This window comes from Oryctolagus cuniculus, chromosome 4 (assembly GCF_051225735.1).
Source record: "Oryctolagus cuniculus isolate XC-2025 breed Fujian yellow rabbit chromosome 4, ASM5122573v1, whole genome shotgun sequence".
Lineage (NCBI taxonomy): Eukaryota > Metazoa > Chordata > Mammalia > Lagomorpha > Leporidae > Oryctolagus > Oryctolagus cuniculus.
The window spans coordinates 76,914,435-76,935,865 of record NC_142870.1 but is presented as its reverse complement, the minus strand read 5'-3'; the positions used below and the strand labels follow the sequence as shown (position 1 = coordinate 76,935,865).

The window sequence follows — 21,431 nt, the reverse complement described above, 5'->3', positions numbered from 1 at the left end:
CCCCTATTCAACCTATTTATTATCTGAAGAGATCTTCAGAAAGTTTATGGAAAATGTGTATTATGAAAAAGTTATATCTAGATTTAAAATCTTTTGCATCAACATAAACTTTTTAAAATTTCGTTTTCTACATACTTTTTGAAGACCCCTCATAGTTGCAAGACATGTTATTTTCCTTGGACAGCATATGGAGAGCATATCAACCAGCAGAGATCAACTAGTTTGACAGAAATAAGCTGAGTGCTCACTTTGGCAGGACATACCCTAAAATTGGAATAATACAGAGATTAGCATACCCTGCACAAAGACAACATGAAAATTCATGAAACAGTCCATATTTCTCATGCTACAGGTGGTATAATAATAGCTATTCTAAAATTACTTTTTGAAAAATTAACCCTGGAGGCAGACACATTGTCACCCTCATTTCCTCTGAGTCACCAGGTTTCTCAACATGTGGTTCAGGGATCATTTGCATTAGAAGCCCTAGGGAGGCTTGTTTAAAATGCAGATCCTTAGATACTCCAGCAGCAAAAGTGATAACTTCTGGGGGATGTAAAAATCTACGTGCATTTTAAGCATGTTCCCCAGATTATTTTTCCATACAGTCGCTAGAGAACCACCATTCTAAAAACAACCAGTAGCTGCTCTAGAAAGGGTTCTGCTTTTCAAGTAGACCCTGTATTTCTTATTCTCTGATCCAGTCTGCCTTGTCTACCATGATTTATACCCTGGGAGACTGACATCTAGCACCTGAGCTCCCTAGCTTCTGGCTGGGTTCAATCCACAAGAAATTACAGGGCAGGAGGCAAGATCAGTTGGAGTATTTCTTTCCCTGCTTCCTCCTCATTTGGGACTGTGTTATGGTAGTAACTACTCCTCCATGGTCTCAGCTACTGTCGGCAGCCCCAGGGGTATGCCGGAGCCACTTCCTTTTAAATAACAGGAACTGATATGTGCACCTTTTCCCAACTCTGCATTCAGTGAGGTAGCTTGAAAATGATCATGTGAGAGTATTTATACCCCAGAAATCTGTAAATGTTATAACTCAGGGCTTTTTGTTTTTTCCTGAGAGTGAATGTTTAAATGTTTACCCTCATGCAACTGGGAAGCCCCTTCTTCATAGTCCTAGCTCTTGCTGGAGTCCTATAACAAAATTTCCCTCCCTTACCCACATGCCCAGGAATGACAATGTCTTCCCGCTATCATCAGGCTCAGATACCTCAACATCATTCCTCTTCCTCCTAACCCCACCTCTGCGCCCGTAGCCTGCTCATTAAAGGATTCAGAACATTCTCAGTTGAATGCTTTTTCCCAAATAGACCCACAGCTGTAGTGGGGACCACCTTCCTAATAGCAGGACACTGATTTCCTCTTACCTCAGGCCAGAACCAAGAAGTAGCACCTTGGAGTCACTCTGAAATCTCAAACCCTTGGGGCGGGATCTCTTCGAGGACTGCTCCCCTCTCCTCTCCTTCTTCACCCACCCAAGAACTGTCTTTTGGAAGCTCCTTTAGGTTGAAAAAACCTGGAGAACCATCACCGTGCCCTTTGCACCAGAAAACAGAGGGTAGCCCAGATTTTTCAAGAATTGCTGGCATCCACAGATTCCCATAGTTAAAAACTGTTGAAATACACTACTTGGAGACTGTGCCATGCTTCTGTTGCACAAGTGATCAGAAAGCAGCTGGAGCTTATGAACTGGAAAAATAGGGTTAGTGGCTAAGTGAAATCTGCCAGAGTATGTGAAGCAACTCGAGAATGCATGAGAGTTACACTTCTCCCAAAGGAGCACATAATTAAATTGAGAACGAAATCAAATTAGGGAGAGTGTTATGCCCAGTACATATTGTGGGATCACAACTACAGACATGTTAGGTGCTAAGATCATCCTTTCCTGCTTTTTGTGATTAGGATGTCTCCCCATTCAATGTCGTGGCCTGGCATGGGAACTATACACCCTACAAGTACAACCTGGAGAACTTCATGGTCATCAACTCGGTGGCCTTTGATCACGCAGTAAGTCTGGACCACATAGGGACACTGGAGATGGTGTGTGTGTGTACATCTGTGTGTGTGGAGACAGGCACAGAGAGAGAGAGAGAGACAGAGAGAGAGAGAGAGAGATTGTCCTTTGGTAAAGGATTAAATAACATAGCTAGTAAGGAAGCCAGGCCAGATACACAACCCTCACCCATGAACACAGCTTAGTACTCAACAGAGTTTTTACCGTAACCCTCATAGATGAGTGAAAACTTAGTATTCTGGGGGGAAACTAATTAAAAAAAAAAAAAAAAAAAACAACTGCTGACATCAGTGATGGGGTAAGGAGAAAAGAACATTTCTGGATTTGGAGAAGTCTCAGTCCTTCTCACAAATCTCAAGGGTCTGCCCTACTTGTCCGACTGCCCACCCTGGTGCCTCCATCCCTGGCTGTTTGGGGCAGTGATGGAGCAGACAGTCCCCTTCTGAAGTTGCTCACAATGCTCCTTGCTTGATTTAAACCAAAGACATTCTAATGTATGAACTTGGCCATATTTTTTCAGCCAATTAGGGGGCCACAAATAGGTCCCTGGTCTACGTGCAGGCCCCCATGGCCCCACTTTGTTGATAAAGTGCTGGTTTTGAGATCCTGGGGGAAAGTTCATTTTGCAGCCTAGTTCGTAATAGATGAACTTAACGCACACACTAGAGAGATAATTAGAGCAGAAGCCAGAGAGCCAGAGACAGAAGGATTACTCTGAGCCAGTTCAGCTTATCTCTGGTGGGGACCAGGCTACCTTTCTGAACAACAGCAACTCTTAATAAAACCAAACAGCATGAAAAAGAATCCTGAGACACTGATAAAGCTTGATGTGAGCCTCCTACCTTCACTCTGATCGTTGCAGACCATTTCCCATGACAGATGAAGAAATGTGAACTCACAGCAATAAGGATTGGATTTTTTAAAATCGAATTTGCACAGGTTCAGTATTCTCTGTACTGATCTATGGTTATTTTCTCAAAACTCAGTTCTGATTTTTCCATCACTGCATTAGAGAACCTTTGAAGGCCCCCGTGGTGTAGGATTCAGTCTGAGCTGAATCCTTGGGTTTTAGCCTTCTCTTCCCTTAACAAAATCGCTCTGTGGTTTGATGTATTTTCTGTTTTCTGAGATAAAATGCCTTCCCTCTCTCTCCCTCCCTCCCAGCATCTCTGCTCTCTATCTCCCCCTTTCCTGCCCTCTGTCTTTCTTTCATTCATTCTCCAAGGCCGGCTCCAATGTCATTCTTTCTTCGAGGGATTTTCTGATCCTTTCAAGTAGGAGTGGCTACCCTTCTCCTCCCCAATTATCTTTGAATACCAGACCCTGGCATGGTGCATCAAAAATGAAGATGATTGTTGTTGATTTCAAATAAATTGAATCTTGGTCTTTCCGCTGAAGGATCCAGAAGTTCTTTGAAAACATAATATTGTCCTTCAACTTATTCGCCTCTTGTTGCTACCACCAAGGCTAATGATCTAAATTGTGTCTTTTAGACCTGAGCAACAAAGGCAAGAAAACAACAAACCTACATCTACAACAAAACTTAAATAGTGCTCATTTCTAGTTCCACCTTACTCTGAACCTCCCTCGTTCCAGGAACTCTGCACTGCACATCCCACCAGTGCTCACCCTGACTTGAGGTTGGGAGGCAGGCACCACTTGTTTTCAGATTCATGGAGTAGTAGGTTGGATGTGATGTAGGCTCAGCAGGGTGAAAGAGCAACTCGGAATTCTCATAGCTGGTATTAATTCATTTTGCTTCAAGCACAGCAAGACAGGAAAGTCTGATGAATGTCTATTGCACTTCAACAACAAGCCCAGACTATTTGGCTTGCCCTATGTTGTTTGATCAGAAATTAGGCTGTTGCTTGAAAACACCTCCATGTATGGTGGCTGTGTCAGTCAGTGTCCAGTCACTTCCCTTGCATGAGTTCAGCCTCTCCTTGTGCATTCTCAGGACCCGTCCATTTTCACAGTGTTGACTGCCAAGTCTGTCCGGCCCGGAGTGGCCATTGCTGACTTTGTCATCTTCCCGCCTCGGTGGGGGGTTGCTGATAAGACCTTCAGGCCTCCTTATTACCACAGTAAGTCTCTCCTTTTTTATTTTTTTAAGTGTTATTTAAGGTATACAATCATATATACAGATTTAGGAACATAGTGATACCTCGCCCCACCATCCCTCCCACCCACGTATGTCTTCCTTCTCCCATTTCCACTGTTAATTTTTACAAAGATCTACTTTCAGCTTACTTTTTTATCATAAAGTTAACCTTACACTAAGTAAAAGCGTTTAACAAATAGTATGAAGAAAAAAAGCACTGTTCCTCAACAGAAGAGACAAGGGCTGTAAACAATCATCGAATCTCTTTTACCGAACCACATTTGGAGATCCAACAGAAGCCAAGCAGTGAGCACTCCCCACTGGGAATAATTCCTGGGTTGTTTCTGTACACCTGCCCCGGCTTGAGTTTAGTACCCTGCCTCCCCAGGCCCAGTGCTGTGCTCCCAGACTTTAAACTGTTTAAATGCCACCACCTGGGCAGGGATGGCAGTGATACGATGACCCTGAACCTGGGTCTTAGTTTCTGTAGCCCTGAAGACTGACAAAAGGTGAAACAAGATGTTTCTTTATGTTTCGGTCATCTGTGTTGGGGCCTGGGGAATGATGGAGATCCTGTCTGTTTGTTGGAGTTGGAAAGTTCATTACCTGTACCTGGTTCAAGAGCCTGTGAAATGTGCCTTCTCAAATCATTTTGGCCAAACAAAGCAGATGGCAGTCTACACAAGGGGCTGGACTCTGTCTGTCCTGGAAGGAGTTTCTGCAGAGGATTCGTTTCTTAGAACAAAACCTAACAAATCTACCATTTTTGTTGTATTAACAGTATTGTTACTAATAGCTAACAATTATTGGCCAGTTTGTATGGCCCTGTTATGAGTTCTTTATTTAATTCTTATAACAGCTGTAAGAGAAAGGTAATATCATTAGCCCTCATTTTGTTTTCAGAAGATGAAACTGACACAAGAGGGATTAAATAAGACTCTCAAGGCTTCACAGCTAATTAAGTGGTAGAGTCAGGATTTAATTGCAAGCTGTCTGATGCCGGAGAACATGACCATGAACTGATATGGCTAGCATAATGCCTGATATATAATATGCGCCTAATAAATATTTATTTAATAATAATACATCACAGTAGACTTTATGGCTATTTTTAATGAGGTTGACATTTTTAACTGTGCACTAGCCAGCTGAAAATCAAACCTAAAAACATCAATATACAATTCTACTTCCTGGAAATTACATTATTTGTACACAGAGCTCCAGAAAGACTAAGATGCATTTCCTCCTATGAATGCACTCCCTAGGAGGTGATAGCTCAAGTAATTGGGTTCCTGCCACTCACATGGGAGACCTTGATGGAGTTTCCAGTTCCTGGCTTTGGCCTGGCCTAGCCCCAGCTGTTGTAGACATTTGAGGAGTGAACCAGAGAAAGGGAGATTTCTTTGTGTCTCTCTCCCTGTCTCTAAAATAAAATAAAATAAAAATTGATTACAGGGCTTTTCACCTGGAATATTCTAGAAAAGAAGCTATTTTCCTGAGTTAGCCCCAGGATCTTGTTTATATAATGTTGCTCCTTGTATATTGTCAGCTCCCAGGCACTAGGACTCAACAGTATGTAACAGTATCTCTGCTGGACAGTATTAGGCACAGAAGTGGGGAACAAAGGCCCTCAGAATATAAGAAGGCCACTTCATGGTCAAAAGCCAGCATCTCCCTCTTCACCATCATGGAGGAGAAACGAAGCAATTAATTACACTGCAAAGACACCAGCTGCTTTGTAAATGCAGTCATAGTGACCTGTGTCTTTTCTGAAGAGTATCAAGCCCATTTAAAGTCCCTAACTATTCTCCTCCTGGAAGTTAGTGCCCTCGAGGGCCTGTTGTCAAGGAGAGAGAATTGCTCTGGCTTACAGCCTGTGACTCACAGCCTCTTCCTGGCTAATTCACTATTGCACTTTGCCAGCCTATTGAGGTGATTCTGTGCTTTCTGTGCTCCCAGGGTAGTGGTCCTTAAATTTTAGCAGGTGTCAGAGTCACCTGAAGGGCTTGTTAAAGCATCAATTATTGGACCCCACCCTCGAAGTTTCTGCCTCTATAGATCCAGGGAAGAGCCTAAGAATTTGCACTGTTAACCAGTTCCCAAGTAATGCCGATGCTACTGCTCCAGAGCCTCTGACAATAGTAGAGGATATAAAACCACTTAGAATGCCTTCTTTAAGAAATGTATTCCTAAAGCCGACTCCCAGAAAGTTTAGTTGGTTTTGTGGTGGAACCTCAGAATCTACGTTTTTAGCTAACAGCTCAAGGGATTCTGATGCTCTCATCTTGAGAAACATTGGCCAAGGAAGGGTCCATCTCCCCACCCAGGTAAAGGGGTGATACAGTAGTCTGATTTGGAAAATCTTGCTACTGTGCTATAGGCTCTCAGCCCACTCCTTAATTTTAACTTGTGGTTCTGACTTCCTAAAGAAAATTGCCTTGTGAAATGCCCCCCTACAATTTTTTTAATGGTCTCAAAGTAAACTTGGCCCCAGTATAGATCTCATAAAGGCATGGTTGCCCTCAGACAGTTGGAGAAAACCACAGAGCCCCTAGTGAGAAATTAGTTCTACCAGGACTATAAAAAAATATGGCTTTGGCAACACTCAAAATCTTTGCTACGTTGATGCAACTTAAGGAAGAGGTGGGGAATTATTTCTGTAGAAATACTGCCTGCACTCATCTTAATGCGCCTTAGTCAACTAGATTCAGCTTTAATCATACAGGCAAGGTCTACCCTCCCACTATCCTTTGAAATATAGAAAGTGATGTAGAAATGTCATCACTAAACTCATTGCTTCCCAAATTCATATTCAGATCAAAGCTGAATTCTGTCTTGCTGTCTTCTCAAAATTAAACTCAGAAGGTGACCCCGAGGACATACACTAGAGTGAAGAGCATGACAGGAAATTTGAGTCATGAGCAGAACTGCTTGCAAAATAGAGTTTAGGCTTCCATTTGCTGCCTTTCCTCTATATCTGCTTCATGGAAAAACAAGTATAGCTCTGATCTGGGCTTTACCTTTTCTGCAGGATCTATCACATTCTGCTCACTCTGTCGGGGCTTGTAGCAGCTCTGTGTTTTCTGGGCAGGGTAGGTGGGGCTGCTTATTCGATCACAGAGGTGTTTGGGCATGTGGTTATACTTTATACATTAGAAAGAAGGGCAGAACATTGATCAACTCAAGTGTTTGGCTTTGCAAGGTTGCTACTGCTGTAGCTGTTTATTCCATCCATGGTTAGCAGGCTCGGCCCTCTTACAAGACAGTTTATGAGCAGCTGTAAGCAAGCTGTTTCTTATTCATCTCTGTATCACAGTGCTGAGTACAGTATCCAATCAAATATATGAAGTGGATGGATGGGCAGATGGTGGTGTGAGAAAAGGACAGGTGAATGGATAGATAGGTGGATGAGCAGAGGAAGATGGAAAGGTGTTATATTTCTTCAATTCTTGTTCTAAATGTGCTTCTACTATAATAAAGAGCTTTATTTCACAAGAAACATCAGATTGGAAGAGTTAAAGAATGGTGATTTTTGTCAAATTTTGTGTGACTCCAGAAAGCACGACTAGAACCAATGAATTTAAATTACATGAAGGAAATTTTCTATTGAAGAAAGAACTAACAACCAGAGCTCTTAAGTAATATGATAGGTTGTTTTAGAGAGAGTTTTCATTGTACAAAGCATGCAGCCAGAGCCCAGGAAGTACTATGTCAGGAATGACAAAGAATTCTTCTGTATTGACTAGAAGTGGGGCTCCTTCCCATCTTAAGATTCAGGAGTATATGAATAGAGTGTCAATGGAAATAGGAAGAAACAAATGAATCTTAGAAGCATTCTGAAGAGGTGGAAAGGCACTTAAACATACACAAGTGTTATATTTCTTTATCCTTGCTCTGAAAGTGCAACTATTCTTTGTAAGTTTGATTTTCTAAATAGAAAGAAAAGAAGGAAACTTAGAGGCATTTTGATGAGAGAAGAATGAGATTATGTAAGATTCAGATTAGACAATATTTATTATAAGTAGCATTTATGGTTTGTGTTTCTCAGATAACAATATTTTTAAAAGAAAATTTATTCAAGAGGCAGTTACAGAGAGAGGGAGAAACAGAGAGAAAGAGAGAGACAGAGAGAGAGACAGAGGTCTTCCATCCACTGCTTCACTAACAAATAGCTGCAATGGCTGGTACTGGGCCAATCCGAAGCCAGGAGTCAGGAGCTTCTTCCAGGTCTTCCAAGTGAGTGCAGGGGTCCAAGCACTTGGGCCATCTTCTGCTGCTTTCCCAGGCACGTTAACAAGAAGTTGGATCAGAAGCAGAGCAGCTAGGACTTGAATCAGCATCCATATTGGATGCTGGCACTACAGGCAGAGGCTTAGCCTACTACACCACAGTGCTGGCCCCAACAATATTCTTTTCCAAAGATTATTATTTGATAACAGACTTTAAGTCCAGGATTCTTCCCATGACATCATCTTCCATTATCACACACACACACACACCATTGCAGCTTTCTAGATTGGAAAGTCAAAATATGGTGATGCGACATACTAGACTGGAGCTATTTGGAAAGGGGTTTTGATGTGGGAGAGAAAATAACTTTGATATGACACTTACAAATTTAGATGATGGAGTACATCCACTCCTTATTATGATTTGCATTTCAGTTATTATGTCTTGTCTGGGCCCTGATTTTCTTTCAATATATCCTAATTCCTTTTGGACAGTGGAACTCAAGACCTCTCATAATCCACCTGGCCATCAAGCTGAGCTTTACCTACCAAGAATTCTACACTAATGAATGCTTATTGATTGTTCTTCTGTTGATCCATATTCTCTATTAATCTCAAAAAATGTATCAGATTCTCCTGTCTTCTTGGCAATGTGTGAGGGGTTTTGATAAATGTACTGGTCTTGCCTCAGCTGGGAAAAATAATACTGCTTCCACTTTCCCAGGGAACTGCATGAGTGAATTCATGGGGCTCATCAAAGGTCACTATGAGGCAAAGCAAGGCGGGTTCCTGCCGGGTGGAGGCAGCCTGCACAGTACCATGACCCCTCACGGCCCTGATGCAGACTGCTTCGAGAAGGCCAGCAAGGTCAAGCTGGCACCGGAGAGGGTTGCTGACGGCACCATGGTAAGCGACTTAACCACCAGTCTCTGATGACCTTGTTCAGAGGAATGGTTCATTTTACTTCTCCAAAGTCACAGAGAGGGAGCCAGGGGAGGATAATTGTGTGTCTGTATGCGTGTGTTTACATGTGTGTATATACACAGCCTTGTGTACCTACTCGACTCCTGGTTCAGTGGTGAAGGAAGAGCTTTGAACTTGGAGTCAGACCTGGATTCTCATCTTAGTTCCTAGTTCCTAAGTGACCTTGAACCACCAACTTCTCTATGCTTCATTCTCCATGTCTATGAAATGGGTGTGGTACCCAACCCTGCAGATGACCGTGAGTTAGCCTTGTAGACAACACTGTTCAGATGTCAGGGACCATTATGAACACTGTGGGAAGGGCCTTCCTAAATCCACAGGCAGCCCTATCCAGATGGCCTTTCTCAGAGTATTCTGCTTTGGGAAGTAATCTGCTAGGGCCACAATAGCAGAGGAGGCAGGATGTCACCATCAGCTGTTTCCCAAGCCAAGGAGGGTCAGGATATCTTGGCCTCACTATAGTCAGGGCTTGTGAGCAGCAATTCTCAGCTGCTTTATCATTTTCCTTTGCTCTACTTTGGCATGGTATGAAACTGATGGGATTTCAAACCTGTTTTGTATTCCTTCTGTGTCATGCTGTAAACACTGAGGCTGAACACAATTGCTGTTGGCTGCGGTACTTGATTTTATTTTATTTTTGCATTCTTGGTGGTAGAGTTTATGGACCACAAGGAGTAATTTTATGCTAAATCATATGCAAATTTGGTTTACATTTTTAAACAAATGCTTTCCGTGCTATATGGTTTAAAATCTTTAGGACAGACCTGTGTGACTCCATGCCCAACTTGGAAAATACCTAAGCAGCGAGCATTATCTGTCCATCTGTCCAATACAGTTGCTTTTAGCTCCAGCTTGGGTTCAGAACTGGGAAGCTGCTCTGAATGAGAGGGGGGCACAGAATCCTTCCCATCTGCTCAACGTCAGCTCTAGTCCCCTTTGCAAGGACTTCTGCAGACTTTACATAGAACCCTTGCATCTCTACGAGGTGTAGTTTGACAAGCTCAGTTAAGGTGTTGCCTCCAAAGACTTCCAGAGGAGCACAGGCTACCCTAGAGTTGCCACTCAATAACCTTTGGTGACTCAAATTGGAGACCCAGGCAACAGTGATCTTCAACATGGAGGCACAGAACAGCACTGTTTGTATGAGGAGCAAGACTTTGGGTAATGTCTAGGGCCTGAAAAGCTAGCGAGAAGGGGCTTCCCTCTGCAGAGATTAGGAGAATGGGACACTCTGGGTATCTGGAAACCCAGAATATCTGGTGAGGGAGGTTCCAACACTTTCCCTAGACCTAACTTTGGGTCTTATATAATTCATACCCAGGTCCATCTACCTGCCTTATCCTTATTCTAGTTTGGAATGATTAACTTGATACAAGTCACAGCTCAGCTAAGAAGGGGCTTTTGGTATTGCAGCTAGATAGTGAGGTTCCCTAAGTAGCAATCAGCCAGGAGACAATCATAATAATGGCCTTTATATCTTAACAGTGATTTATAACATATACAGCATTTCTATGCTCAATATGATCACTTCTATATAATCTCACCCTGTCTTTACATCTTTCTTCCAGTCTTAGGAAGTCTGGCAGGGATGCTCACCTTCATTGTTTCAGACAAAAATGAATTAATATTTGTTAGACCTCCTAAACACTCATGTGAGTGTTCTGAGTTGTAGCACAATAGAATTCTCTGATTTCTTTTTCTGTCTACATTTTAAAAATTCCAAATGTGAGCATATAAGCATTGTAGCATATTGGTTTTTGCTTTCGCTTTGTTTCTTTGAAAGCCACAGTAGGTAGAAAACTCAGCACCTGATAGAGCTGTAATGTCTAAGATCCTTGGAACATTTGAGTATTCATTCTGTCGCAGACTAAAACCTCCTGAAGCCAGTGCAACATCCACCATTCAGACCTTTCTGGGACGCGGCTTTTTAAAGTGCTGCAGCCATTTCTACCATTTCCTTCCCACTCCCCCTGTTCCTCCTTTTCCTTTTCACTGTCCATCTCAGTCTGAATCTGAAAAGCTGGCTCAAATCACACCTTAGACAAGTCATTTGCCAGCTCTGAGCCTTAGTTTCTTTATTTGCAAAATGGGCAGTATGCCTTCCCTCACAGGGACATGGCCACAGTAAAGGACGGCTCCTGAGAAGAGGAATATTCCCAGGGTTCCCCCACTTCTGCCCTGGCATCTAGCAAAGTCAGCTCCATAACGCTACAAGGACGACTCGAGGCTTCAGTGCCCAACTTCATGCCCAGGATGAAACGTGAGGCCCTGGGAGGTTAAGAGTCTTACACAACACCTCACCAGCACGTAAGTGGCAGGACCGGAGCCAGAACCTAGGGCTCAAGCCTGCTCTCTTCACCATGCTAGCACATGGTTCATTTTTCAAAGACTTTGCCAACCTGCATCTTCTCCTGACATTTAATCAAATGTGCTTTCTAAAACCAACCTCACTTTTATCTTCTCATCCCCATCCTCATTTCCTGCAGGCATTTATGTTCGAGTCTTCTCTAAGTCTGGCTGTCACCAAGTGGGGACTCAAGGCCTCCAACTGTTTGGACGAGAACTACTACAAGTGCTGGGCGCCTCTCAAGAGCCGCTTTACTCCGAATGCCAGGGACCCGGCAGGACTGAATTGAGGCTGGAGTGTTGCTACCATAATTGGGAGTGGATTTGTGCAGTTTCCTTGAGAATCTCATGCCCTCTGGCAGTTTTTAGGGGAGGGAGTTGGTTAAAATGAGAACTCACTTTTCATGGTCAAGTAACTCAGAACATTTGTGGAAATGTATTTGGAAAGTTCTATGGGTCGTTAGCTTACTTACTGAATAAATACATGCTGGTGTTCTGTGGCAATGGCAATTGATCAAAATCAAGTCTTGATGAGACAGGTGGCCTGGCAGGCCAGGTAAGCCCTTGAGACTGGGCCAAGGCCAAGGTCCCTTACCACGTATTTATTCTAAGGGCCTTCATTCTAGGAGCAAAGTCCAGACATCTAGCAGAGACCACAATACCAGGCTAGAAGGAAGGCTAGGCTGAGCATTCCGGACCTGAGCTGAGGCTGAAGCCACAGCCAAACTCCTAGGAGTCAGTCCAAGCATGGGGAAATTCAGGGGCTCCACAGAGCTCCAAACATCCAGCTGTCAGATAGGCCAGCAGTTTCTCCAATCTTGGTAGTCATAGCAGCCAATGATGACATTGGACAAGGACTAAAGCCACCAAGTAGTGAGGATCATTCAGTCACTTAGGGTGCCCAGCTGTCCCAGTTGGCCCAAGACTGCCCTGACCGTTGCACTGAAAGCCCCACATCCCAGAAAACCTTTCAGTCCTGGTCAAATTAGGGCAGTTAATCACTGCACTATTCACTTGGCTTTGTTTGTTTGTTTTGTTTTTTAAGATTTATTTATTTGAGGCTGGTGCCACGGCTCAATAGGCTAATCCTCCGCCTTGCGGCGCCGGCACACCGGGTTCTAGTCCCGGTCGGGGCGCTGGATTCTGTCCCGGTTGCCCCTCTTCCAGGCCAGCTCTCTGCTGTGGCCAGGGAGTGCAGTGGAGGATGGCCCAAGTGCTTGGGCCCTGCACCCCATGGGAGACCAGGAGAAGAACCTGGCTCCTGCCATCGGATCAGCACGGTGCGCCAGCCGCAGCGCGCCGGCCACGGCGGCCATTGGAGGGTGAACCAACGGCAAAGGAAGACCTTTCTCTCTGTCTCTCTCTCTCTCACTGTCCACTCTGCCTGTCAAAAAAAAAAAAAAAAAGATTTATTTATTTGAAAGAGTTACCTAGAGAGAAGGAGAGACAGAAAGAGAGATCTTCCATCTGTTGGTTCACTCCCCAGATGACTACAACAGCCAGGCAAAATCCAGGAGCCAGAAGCTTCTTCTGGGTCTCCCGTGTGGGTGGCAGGGGCCCAAGCACTTGAGCCATCTTCCACTGCTTTTCCCAGGTGTATTAGCAGGGAGCTGGATCAGAAGTGGAGCAGCCAGGACTCAAACCAGTGTCCATATGGGATGCGGTGTCATAGGCGGCAGTTTTACCCGCTACATCACAGCGGCACCTACTCATTTATGTCAGCCCATTCAGTAACCATGGGTTGAATCAACTCTCAGCTGCAGAGTGATAGACTGGGAATGAATGGTTGAAAAGAAAGAAGCAGTTTCTCTCCTTTGAGAGCTCTCAGTCTGGGAAGATCAGGACCAGAGATCAAGGCCCAGACACTGGATCACAGCCAAAATGAGGTGTACTATGTGTGGAAAGCTGTACCTAACAGTTCCCTTCCTCTTGTCAGCATCCTTCCCAGCATACTGGACCTCCCAAGGCTGTGCGTGTGAGTTAATTAGACTCCCCTGGTGTGAGAAGTCATGCAAATGAGAACAGAAATATGATAAAAAGCAATGTTTATCATTGCTTCAGTTCTGTAAGTTTTCTCCACTTTGTTGCCACAGGAGTAATTCTGATATGATGCTACCAGGTTCTCATTCAGTAATAGGTAAGTGACAGCCAGCTATGTGTCAGGGCCCAGGACTAAGACTGCCAGTTAAACTGCAAGAGGCTCCGTGAAATCTGACTCGGCATTCTGTGTTTGTATTTGCAAAATCTGGCAACCATCCTAGGGACAGAGTGGTCAAGGATTTAGACTTGTTCCTTGTCTCTGCAGAGGTTGCCCTATGTTCTAGAGAGGGAGGCTGATGATATAACAAAATCATTACAAACCGTGGGACATGCTGAGAAGAAGTAAACAGGGGGTGAGATGAAGTGACAGGTGGATGGGCGGGGGGAGATCTTTGTTTAGAGAGGAAGGTCTTCAATGAAGCTGTGGCATTTAACCAGACCTAAAGGTTAAGAAAGGGCTCTTGGTTGGAAGAGTGAGGCTGGGGCAGGGTTGAATGAGAAGGAGGCGTGTTCCAGGAAGCTATGGTAATAGTCCAAGCCAAAAAGGGCCTTGTCCTGAATTAGCAAGGTAGCAGCAGAGACAGAAGGATCTAACTTCCATGGTGTTTGGGTGTAGAAATGAAAGGGCTTGTTGATGCACTGGATGTAAGGGATGAAAGAAAGAGGAATGGCGAACAGGCCTGGGGTGGCTGCTGGGTTTCTGGCAGCGGTATTTCATGTTCTCAAAAAATAAGGTGAGGGTATCTTTGCAGGTGACAGAGGTTGGCGTGCCTCCCCACTGTTTCTAGGATAGATGAATTTTTTTAAAGGTCTACTAAACATTAAACATTGTTCAATAGCAAAGCAGTAAATATCTTTAAATGAGCTTTAAAATTGACCACTGTAGCAGAAGCTGCCAGTGGCCCACTTGTACCCCATCAGCCAGGGTCAACTGCTTTCTTTTTTTATTTATTTTTATTTATTTATTTTTTTGACAGGCAGAGTGGACAGTGAGAGAGAGAGACAGAGAGAAAGGTCTTCCTTTGCCGTTGGTTCACCCTCCAATGGCTGCCGCGGCCAGCGCACTGCGCTGATCTGATGGCAGGAGCCAGGTACTTCTCCTGGTCTCCCATGGGGTGCAGGGCCCAAGCACTTGGGCCATCCTCCACTGCACTCCCTGGCCACAGCAGAGAGCTGGCCTGGAAGAGGGGCAACCGGGACAGAATCCAGCACCCCGACCGGGACTAGAACCCGGTGTGCCGGCGCCGCAAGGCAGAGGATTAGCCTAGTAAGCCGCGGCGCCAGCTTCAACTGCTTTCAATTGCCAGCACTGAGGGGCCAGCACTGTAGCGTAGTAGGTTAAGCCTCCACCTGCAGCGCCTGCATCCCATATGGGTGCTAATTCAAGTCCCGGATTGTCTATTTCTGATCCAGCTCCCTGCTTACAGCCTGGGAACGCAATAGAAGATGGCCCCAGTGTTTGGGCCCCTGCACCCACATAGGAGACCCAGAAGCTCCTGGCTCCTGGCTTCAGATCAAACCAGCTTTGGCCACTGCAGCCATTTGGGGAGTGAACTAGCAAAGGGAAGTTCTCTCTCTGTCTCTCCCTCTCTTTGCCTAAGGCCTAAATCAGAACTCAGCAAAAATGCAGAGGAACAAATGGCCCTGGACATAGCCCTCAACCAGTGACACACAAGAATTAATGTACAAAAACAGCAGCTCACAGAGCCAGTGTTGTGGCATAGCAGGCTAAGCTGCCACCCGGAATGCCAGCATCCCATGTGGGCAACAGTTAGAGACCCAGCTGCTCCACTTCTGATCCAGCTCCCTACTGATGTGCTTGGGAAAGCACTGGAAGAGGACCTAAGTGCTTGGGCCCTTGCCGCCCAGATGGAGCTCCGTGCTCCTGGGCTTCAGCCTGGCCCAGCCCTAACCATTGTGGCCATTTTGAGAGTGAATCAGCAGATGGAAGATCTCTTTGTCTCTCTATCTCTCCCCCCACCCTTTCTCTTTGTCACTCTGCCTTTCAAGTAAATAAAAAATAAATCTTCAGAAAAAAAAAAAAAAAGCTGTCTCACCCCCTAGTCTGAGGCTTGTGTTCTGCTGTGTCTCCCTGCAGCTCCCAGAGGGATTATGCACCAGTGTCCATGATGGCAATGTCTTTAAAATGCACACATGCATGCGTGCACACACACACATACACACCCTGTTATTTCGTTCTTTTCCTCCTCCCTCAATTCCCCACTCGCCTCTGCTGCTTACTGTACTCCTCCCTAACCCCAAACCAAGACAACCACTACATTATTTTATTCACAACCCCAAACTTTCCTTTCTGAGCTAATTCTAACCTTATTCTTATGCACTTAGCACTGAACACTCACCCTTTGGGCTCTCTCTATCATCAGCTGGGTGGCAAAGCCTTCCTAGGGCTGATGCAACATTCTGGGTTCCCACCACTGAGCACCCAAGCCTTTGTACTTTATCTCCCCGCTCTTGGCAGCAAGTCCTAAGCAAGCCAGCGAGCTAGTGACAATATTTCACTTAGGCCATGCTGTTCATGCTAATTAAAAAAAGATTTAGTTTCCTTCTGTTGTGCCTCAGATCAGCTAGAAAGATTTGTATCATTTCCTTCCTTCCCTGCTAAGATGCTGCCTTCTGCCACACTCCCCCATCATCATACCATCTCTTCCCTTCCAAACGGAGAACCTTAAAGAACAAACAGCATCCCAGTTAGGGGACCCCCTCCAAGGACAGGAGAATTTTCCCCCAGTCCCCTGGCATCTTTCTTTCTTTTAGAATTTACTTATTCAAAAGGCAGAATGACAGAGGGAGACAGAGATCCATCCACTAGTTCACTCTCCAAATGACTACAGCGGCCACAGCTGTCAGTCAGAAGCTAGAAGCCAGGAGCTTCTTCCCGGTCTCCCACATTGAGTGCAGGGGCCCAAGCACTTGGGCCATCTTCCACTGCTTTCCAGGGCCCATTAGCAGGGAGCTGGATCAGAAGTGGAGCAACTGAGTTCATATGGGATGCTGGTGCCCCAGGCGGCAGGTTTACCCGCTACACCACAGTGCCAGCCCCTTGGCATCTTTGCTTACTTTGCGGTTACAGAAAGGTGCAACAGCAGCCGCTCTGCTTGCTCTTTCTTTCCAGGAGATTGCGCTCATGGCCCAGGCTACTAGCAATGGCTCCGGGCCAATGGTTCTCAACAGGGGTGCGTGTGCCTCCTCCCCCTAAGACATCCGGCAAAGTTTAAAGAGATTTTTGATGGTCACAGCTGGAACAGGTGCTACTGGCATCCAGTCTGAAGGGCTCAGGAAACTGATAAACATTCCACAGTGCATGGGACAGTGTCCCAGTCCCTCCCCCACCCACCCACCCCAGCCAAGCACTAGCAGGCTGTACCCAGGTGAGAACCACTGCTTCAGAGACCCACAGCACTTCCCAGCACCAGCTGTCCATCCAGTCTCCTGACTGCCTCCCCAACGCCTGCTGCAGGGCCTGCCGCCCAGCAACTAAATTAGAAGCACCTGGGGTTGAACTCAGGCTTGAGAATTTTGTTTTGAAACTCCTCAGGGGATTCCAATGCACAGGTGAGGCTGAGGACCACTGTCTTGGAAATTTAAAACCAGTGGCAGAAATAGCCTGAGTTTCCAACATCAGATCCTACTCCAAATGAGAGTTTTCCTAAGGTCTTCAGAAAAGGCTTAAAAAAAATCCCTGTAGCTCCCAACTTTCCAGAAAACATGGGATGGGATGGGGTGGGGTGAAGAGAGAAGGATTACCCAGGGGAGAATCAGGCTACAGAGCAGTGGTGGAGAAGGACACTGACTCCCAACAGAAAGCACACTGGTTAAGAGCGCTTGGTTGGGGGCGGGGGGGGGGGGGGCGGCGCTGTGGCGGCGGGGGGCGGGGAGCTGCCTACGGTGTGGCATCCCATGTCGGTGCTGGTTTGGGTCCAGGCGGCTCCACTTCCGATCCAGCTCTCTGCTATGACCTGGGAAAACAGTAGAGGATGGCCCAAGTCCTTGGGCCCCTGCACCCACGTGGGAGACCCAGAGGAAGCTCCTGGCTCCTGGCTTCGGGTCTGCACAGTTCCGGCCGTTGCTGCCATCTGGGGAGGCCAGCGGATGGAAAACCTCTCTCTCTCTCTCTCTCTCTCTCTCTCTCTCTCTGCCTCTCTGTTGCTCTGCCTTTCAAATAAATAAATAAATCTTTAAAAAAAAGAGAGAGCGAGGGAGCGAGCACTGGGGACGCCTGTGTCCTACACTGAAGTGACGGTGTTCAGGCTCCAGCTCTACTTCTTGCAAATGTGCAGGCTGGGAACCAGCAGTTAGGTCCCTGCCACACACGTGGGAGATCCAGATTGAGCTCCGTGTACCTGGCTTCGGCCTGGCCAAAGTCTCAGCTGTTATGGGCATCTGAGGAGTGAACCAGAACATGGAAGATCTCTCTCTTTCCAGCTCTCTTTCTCTCTACACCTTTCAGAGGCCCTGATGAGTGCATAGTTACGAGCACAGATGCTAGAGCCATACCGCCTGGGTTCAAATCCAGGGTTCGAATCCAATACTATGACTTGTTGGTTGTGTGACTCTGAGCTTCCGCTCCCTTAGTTGTGAATTGGTAGTGATATTACCTACATCATAGTGTGAGTGAGGGTGCTAAGCGAGTTAAGGTAGGTAAAAATAGTCCCTATTCTATTTGCTTAAAATGGCACCTATCACATTATAGGCACTGGCATTCTGGTAGCTGTCATGCAGGGTGGGATTTGGGGGGTATTTTAATCTTGATACATTAGTTTTTATTATAATGATTAGAATGTATAGCAGACATTATACAGGAATTTCCGATTCTGGAATGAATAGTAATTAGGAATACAGGCTGTGGATTCCCAACTGTACTTTTATAGATGAATAAGCTTATGGAAGAGTCTTAAGCTTTCTTTGCCTTTCTTTCTTCTTCTTCTGAAAGAAGGATATGATGCCATCGAAGGTACCCACGTAGTTTTCAGCACACAGTGAGCAGAAGCAGACATTAGCTATTGTCATTCTTATTTTTGGTTACCCAGTGAACAATTCTTGATTCCTGCCTCAGGAAAGTTACTGTACCACGTACTGTGGGAGTTACCAGAATGAGTATGATGAGGTCTTCATCCCTAAATAAATTAGTGTCTAGCTGAAGAGGAAGGTGTGTGCTCTCCTAATGCAATAAATAACAGGTATCTGGAGCATAGAAAATGTAGAGGTGTTTCCTCTTTTTTTTATTGTTGTTAGGTCTGAGAGCAAGAATACCATATTGAAGTTTCATTTGAGATCTCAACAATGTACATTACCACATTAATTAAGGTAAAAATTAACACAGACTCCAAAGTGCCTTTGATAAAAGCTGTTTCCATGCAACCATCCACAGAGCTTTCCTGAAGGAATCTTGCCTAATCATAGTGGCCCTGGAGACTCTAATTAGCCTAATCTAGGCTTTTAAAATCTAAAATTATATCAGAAGCTTCACCACAACCCACTCTAGTGTTATTAACAGGGACACCTTGCAAAAATCAAGTGTATGCCATTCTATACAATCCCTGACCAAGAAATAATGGGATAGTTTTGTTCATGAATGAGAGCAAAAGTTTATTTTGAATTCCATGAATAATATTAAAATCTGAAGGACAAATAGATTTTATGTTATCACTTTTTTTAATAAAAGGATGGGTGTCGATTAACAGTATATTCACGGGCCAGCGCTGTGGCGTAGCGGGTAAAGATGCCACCTGCAGTGCTGGCATCCCATATGGGCACCGGTTCCAGTCCAGGCTGCTCCTCATCTGCTCCAGCTCACTGCTATGGCCTGGGAAAGCAGTGGAAGATGGCCCAAGTCCTTGCGCCCCTGCACCAGCGTGGGAGACCCAGAAGAGGCTCCTGGCTCCCAGCTTCGGATCAACCCAGCTCCGGCAGTTATAGCCATTTGGGGAATGAACCAGGGAATGGAAGACTTCTCTTTCTCTGCCTCTGCCTCTCTGTGTCTCTGCCTTTCAAATAAATAAATAAATAAATAAATATTTTTTTAAAAAAAGTGTATTTATCTCTAAGCCTCCAAAAATCTAGTATGAGCTTAAGAACTAGGGCTTTTAACTCATAAAAGAAGTCTGCGATTGGCAGTTCAGGATGGCAAAAATGGAAACATGAAGTTGTCCTGGATCCTGGATCAGGTTCTTTCTGATTTTCTGCTACCCCTGTTCTTGACGTATTATCTTATCTTTATTTCTAATGTTCCAGGTCAAAGCACAGGCAAGAAGCAAGAGTGAAGGGACAGAAGGCTTTCTCTGGGAAAGGTTGTCCTTTTAATTCAGGAAAGGAAGGCCTGGGTCCAGTGTCACAGCACGGGGGATTAAGCCACCGCTTGCAATGCCAGCTTCCCATATGGGCACCAGTTCAAGTCCCACTTCTGATCCAGCTCCCTGCTAATGCACCTGGGAAAGCAGTGGAGGATGGCCCAAGTGATTGGGCCCCTGCTACCCAGGAGGGAGACCTTGATGGAAGATTCTCCTCTCTCTCTCTCTCTCTCTCTCTCTCTCTCTGTAACCCTGCCTTTCAAATAAATCTTTTAAAAGAAAAACAAGAAGCCTTTCCTTGCAGATGTCTCCTTAGGACCCATGGGCAGAACTGGGTACGATCCCTGCTAATCCGGATTTGATCCCTGGCTAGGGTCATGCCTCCTCTCCCTGAGAGAAGGGGATCTCCACCAGCCTCCTGAACAAACCAGGTTTCTATTGGAAAGAAAGAAAGACACATAGGTATTGGTGGGCAATAGCTGGTGCCTGCCAGGGATGCCTTGCTGTGGCATCTCAGCAAGAATGATAGAGGAGGCATTGAGGTCGAATACCTCGGAGAAGAGCCAAACCTGCCAGTACTTGCTCTACACACAAAATTATTCAAAAGCCTGATTTCTCCCCAAATCTTTCCTTATTAAAATGGCCTTTCAAGTCTTCTGTTTGCACAGAAATAAGAAGTCATGGTGGCCATCGCCTTTGTCGCCTGTGATTAGAGTGATTAGAGTCACTTCTAATCACAAATAGGTGAAGAGGTCAACAAGAGCAGTCCGTGACCAGCATGGAGAATCCTAAGCCTTGAATCAGCAGGGTTTCTCCATGAATTGACAAGTCACCTCTCCAGTCCAGAAGTGGGCTGTGAGCCAGATCTTGAAAGATGGAGCCTCCCAGCTCTAACATGCTCTAAGTCTGTGAATGTCCAAGGAACCCTACAAGTGCTCGTGGGAGTCCTTGCTCTCTAAGCTGCCATCGCTTAGCCCCCGAGGCTGGGTTAGGTGTCCTTTCTCGGTACCTAACTCCTCATCTCGTCAGTTTGATCCCACTGGGAATGGTTCAGGAAATGCCCTCTGGAGTTCGGCTGCCCAGACCTAGATCCTGCATCAGCTTTTGTAACCTCCTGGAATTCAGGTGAATGTTTTACCCCTCTAAATCCCACCTGTATCGTGAGGATATTAGACCCTACATAAAAGGGTTGCTTTGTGCTGTCTGGGGAGATGTGTAAAGCCCCTGATTTAACTGACAGCCTTAACGTCTGACTCTAATAAATATCAGCTGCTGGAATTGTTTTTCTCCACTATGAGTTTCTCTGAGGAACTGTGTCTTCTTCTTATTTGCAAACACCAGGGCCCCTGTAAGCACTTGACCGATGTGGAGGAGGCCTACAGGCCAATGTCCTCCAA

The 21,431-nt window shown here is 45.5% G+C and overlaps 1 protein-coding gene and 1 non-coding gene across 6 annotated transcripts in view; both read left to right on the top strand.

Moving 5' to 3' along the window:
• The window catches only part of HGD (homogentisate 1,2-dioxygenase), a 51,442-nt gene extending 39,252 nt beyond the window's left edge, over positions 1 to 12,190 (top strand). For 4 of the 5 annotated variants that reach the window (XM_002716820.6, XM_089331760.1, XM_089331762.1 and 1 more), the window contains 4 exons: positions 1,915 to 2,019; positions 3,984 to 4,110; positions 9,081 to 9,262; positions 11,827 to 12,190. In XM_002716820.6, the coding sequence (XP_002716866.1) occupies positions 1,915 to 2,019; positions 3,984 to 4,110; positions 9,081 to 9,262; positions 11,827 to 11,976 (564 nt within the window). In that variant the 3' untranslated portion in view covers positions 11,977 to 12,190. Of the gene's footprint in view, positions 1 to 1,914; positions 2,020 to 2,888; positions 2,966 to 3,983; positions 4,111 to 9,080; positions 9,263 to 11,826 lie in introns of all 5 variants that reach the window. The other variant, XR_016233131.1, reaches the window with a different exon arrangement.
• Positions 241 to 342, top strand: LOC127483053 (U6 spliceosomal RNA). Its single transcript, XR_007909024.1, has one exon. It is a non-coding gene; the product is annotated as a U6 spliceosomal RNA (small nuclear RNA).
• Positions 12,191 to 21,431: the final 9,241 nt, after the last annotated feature.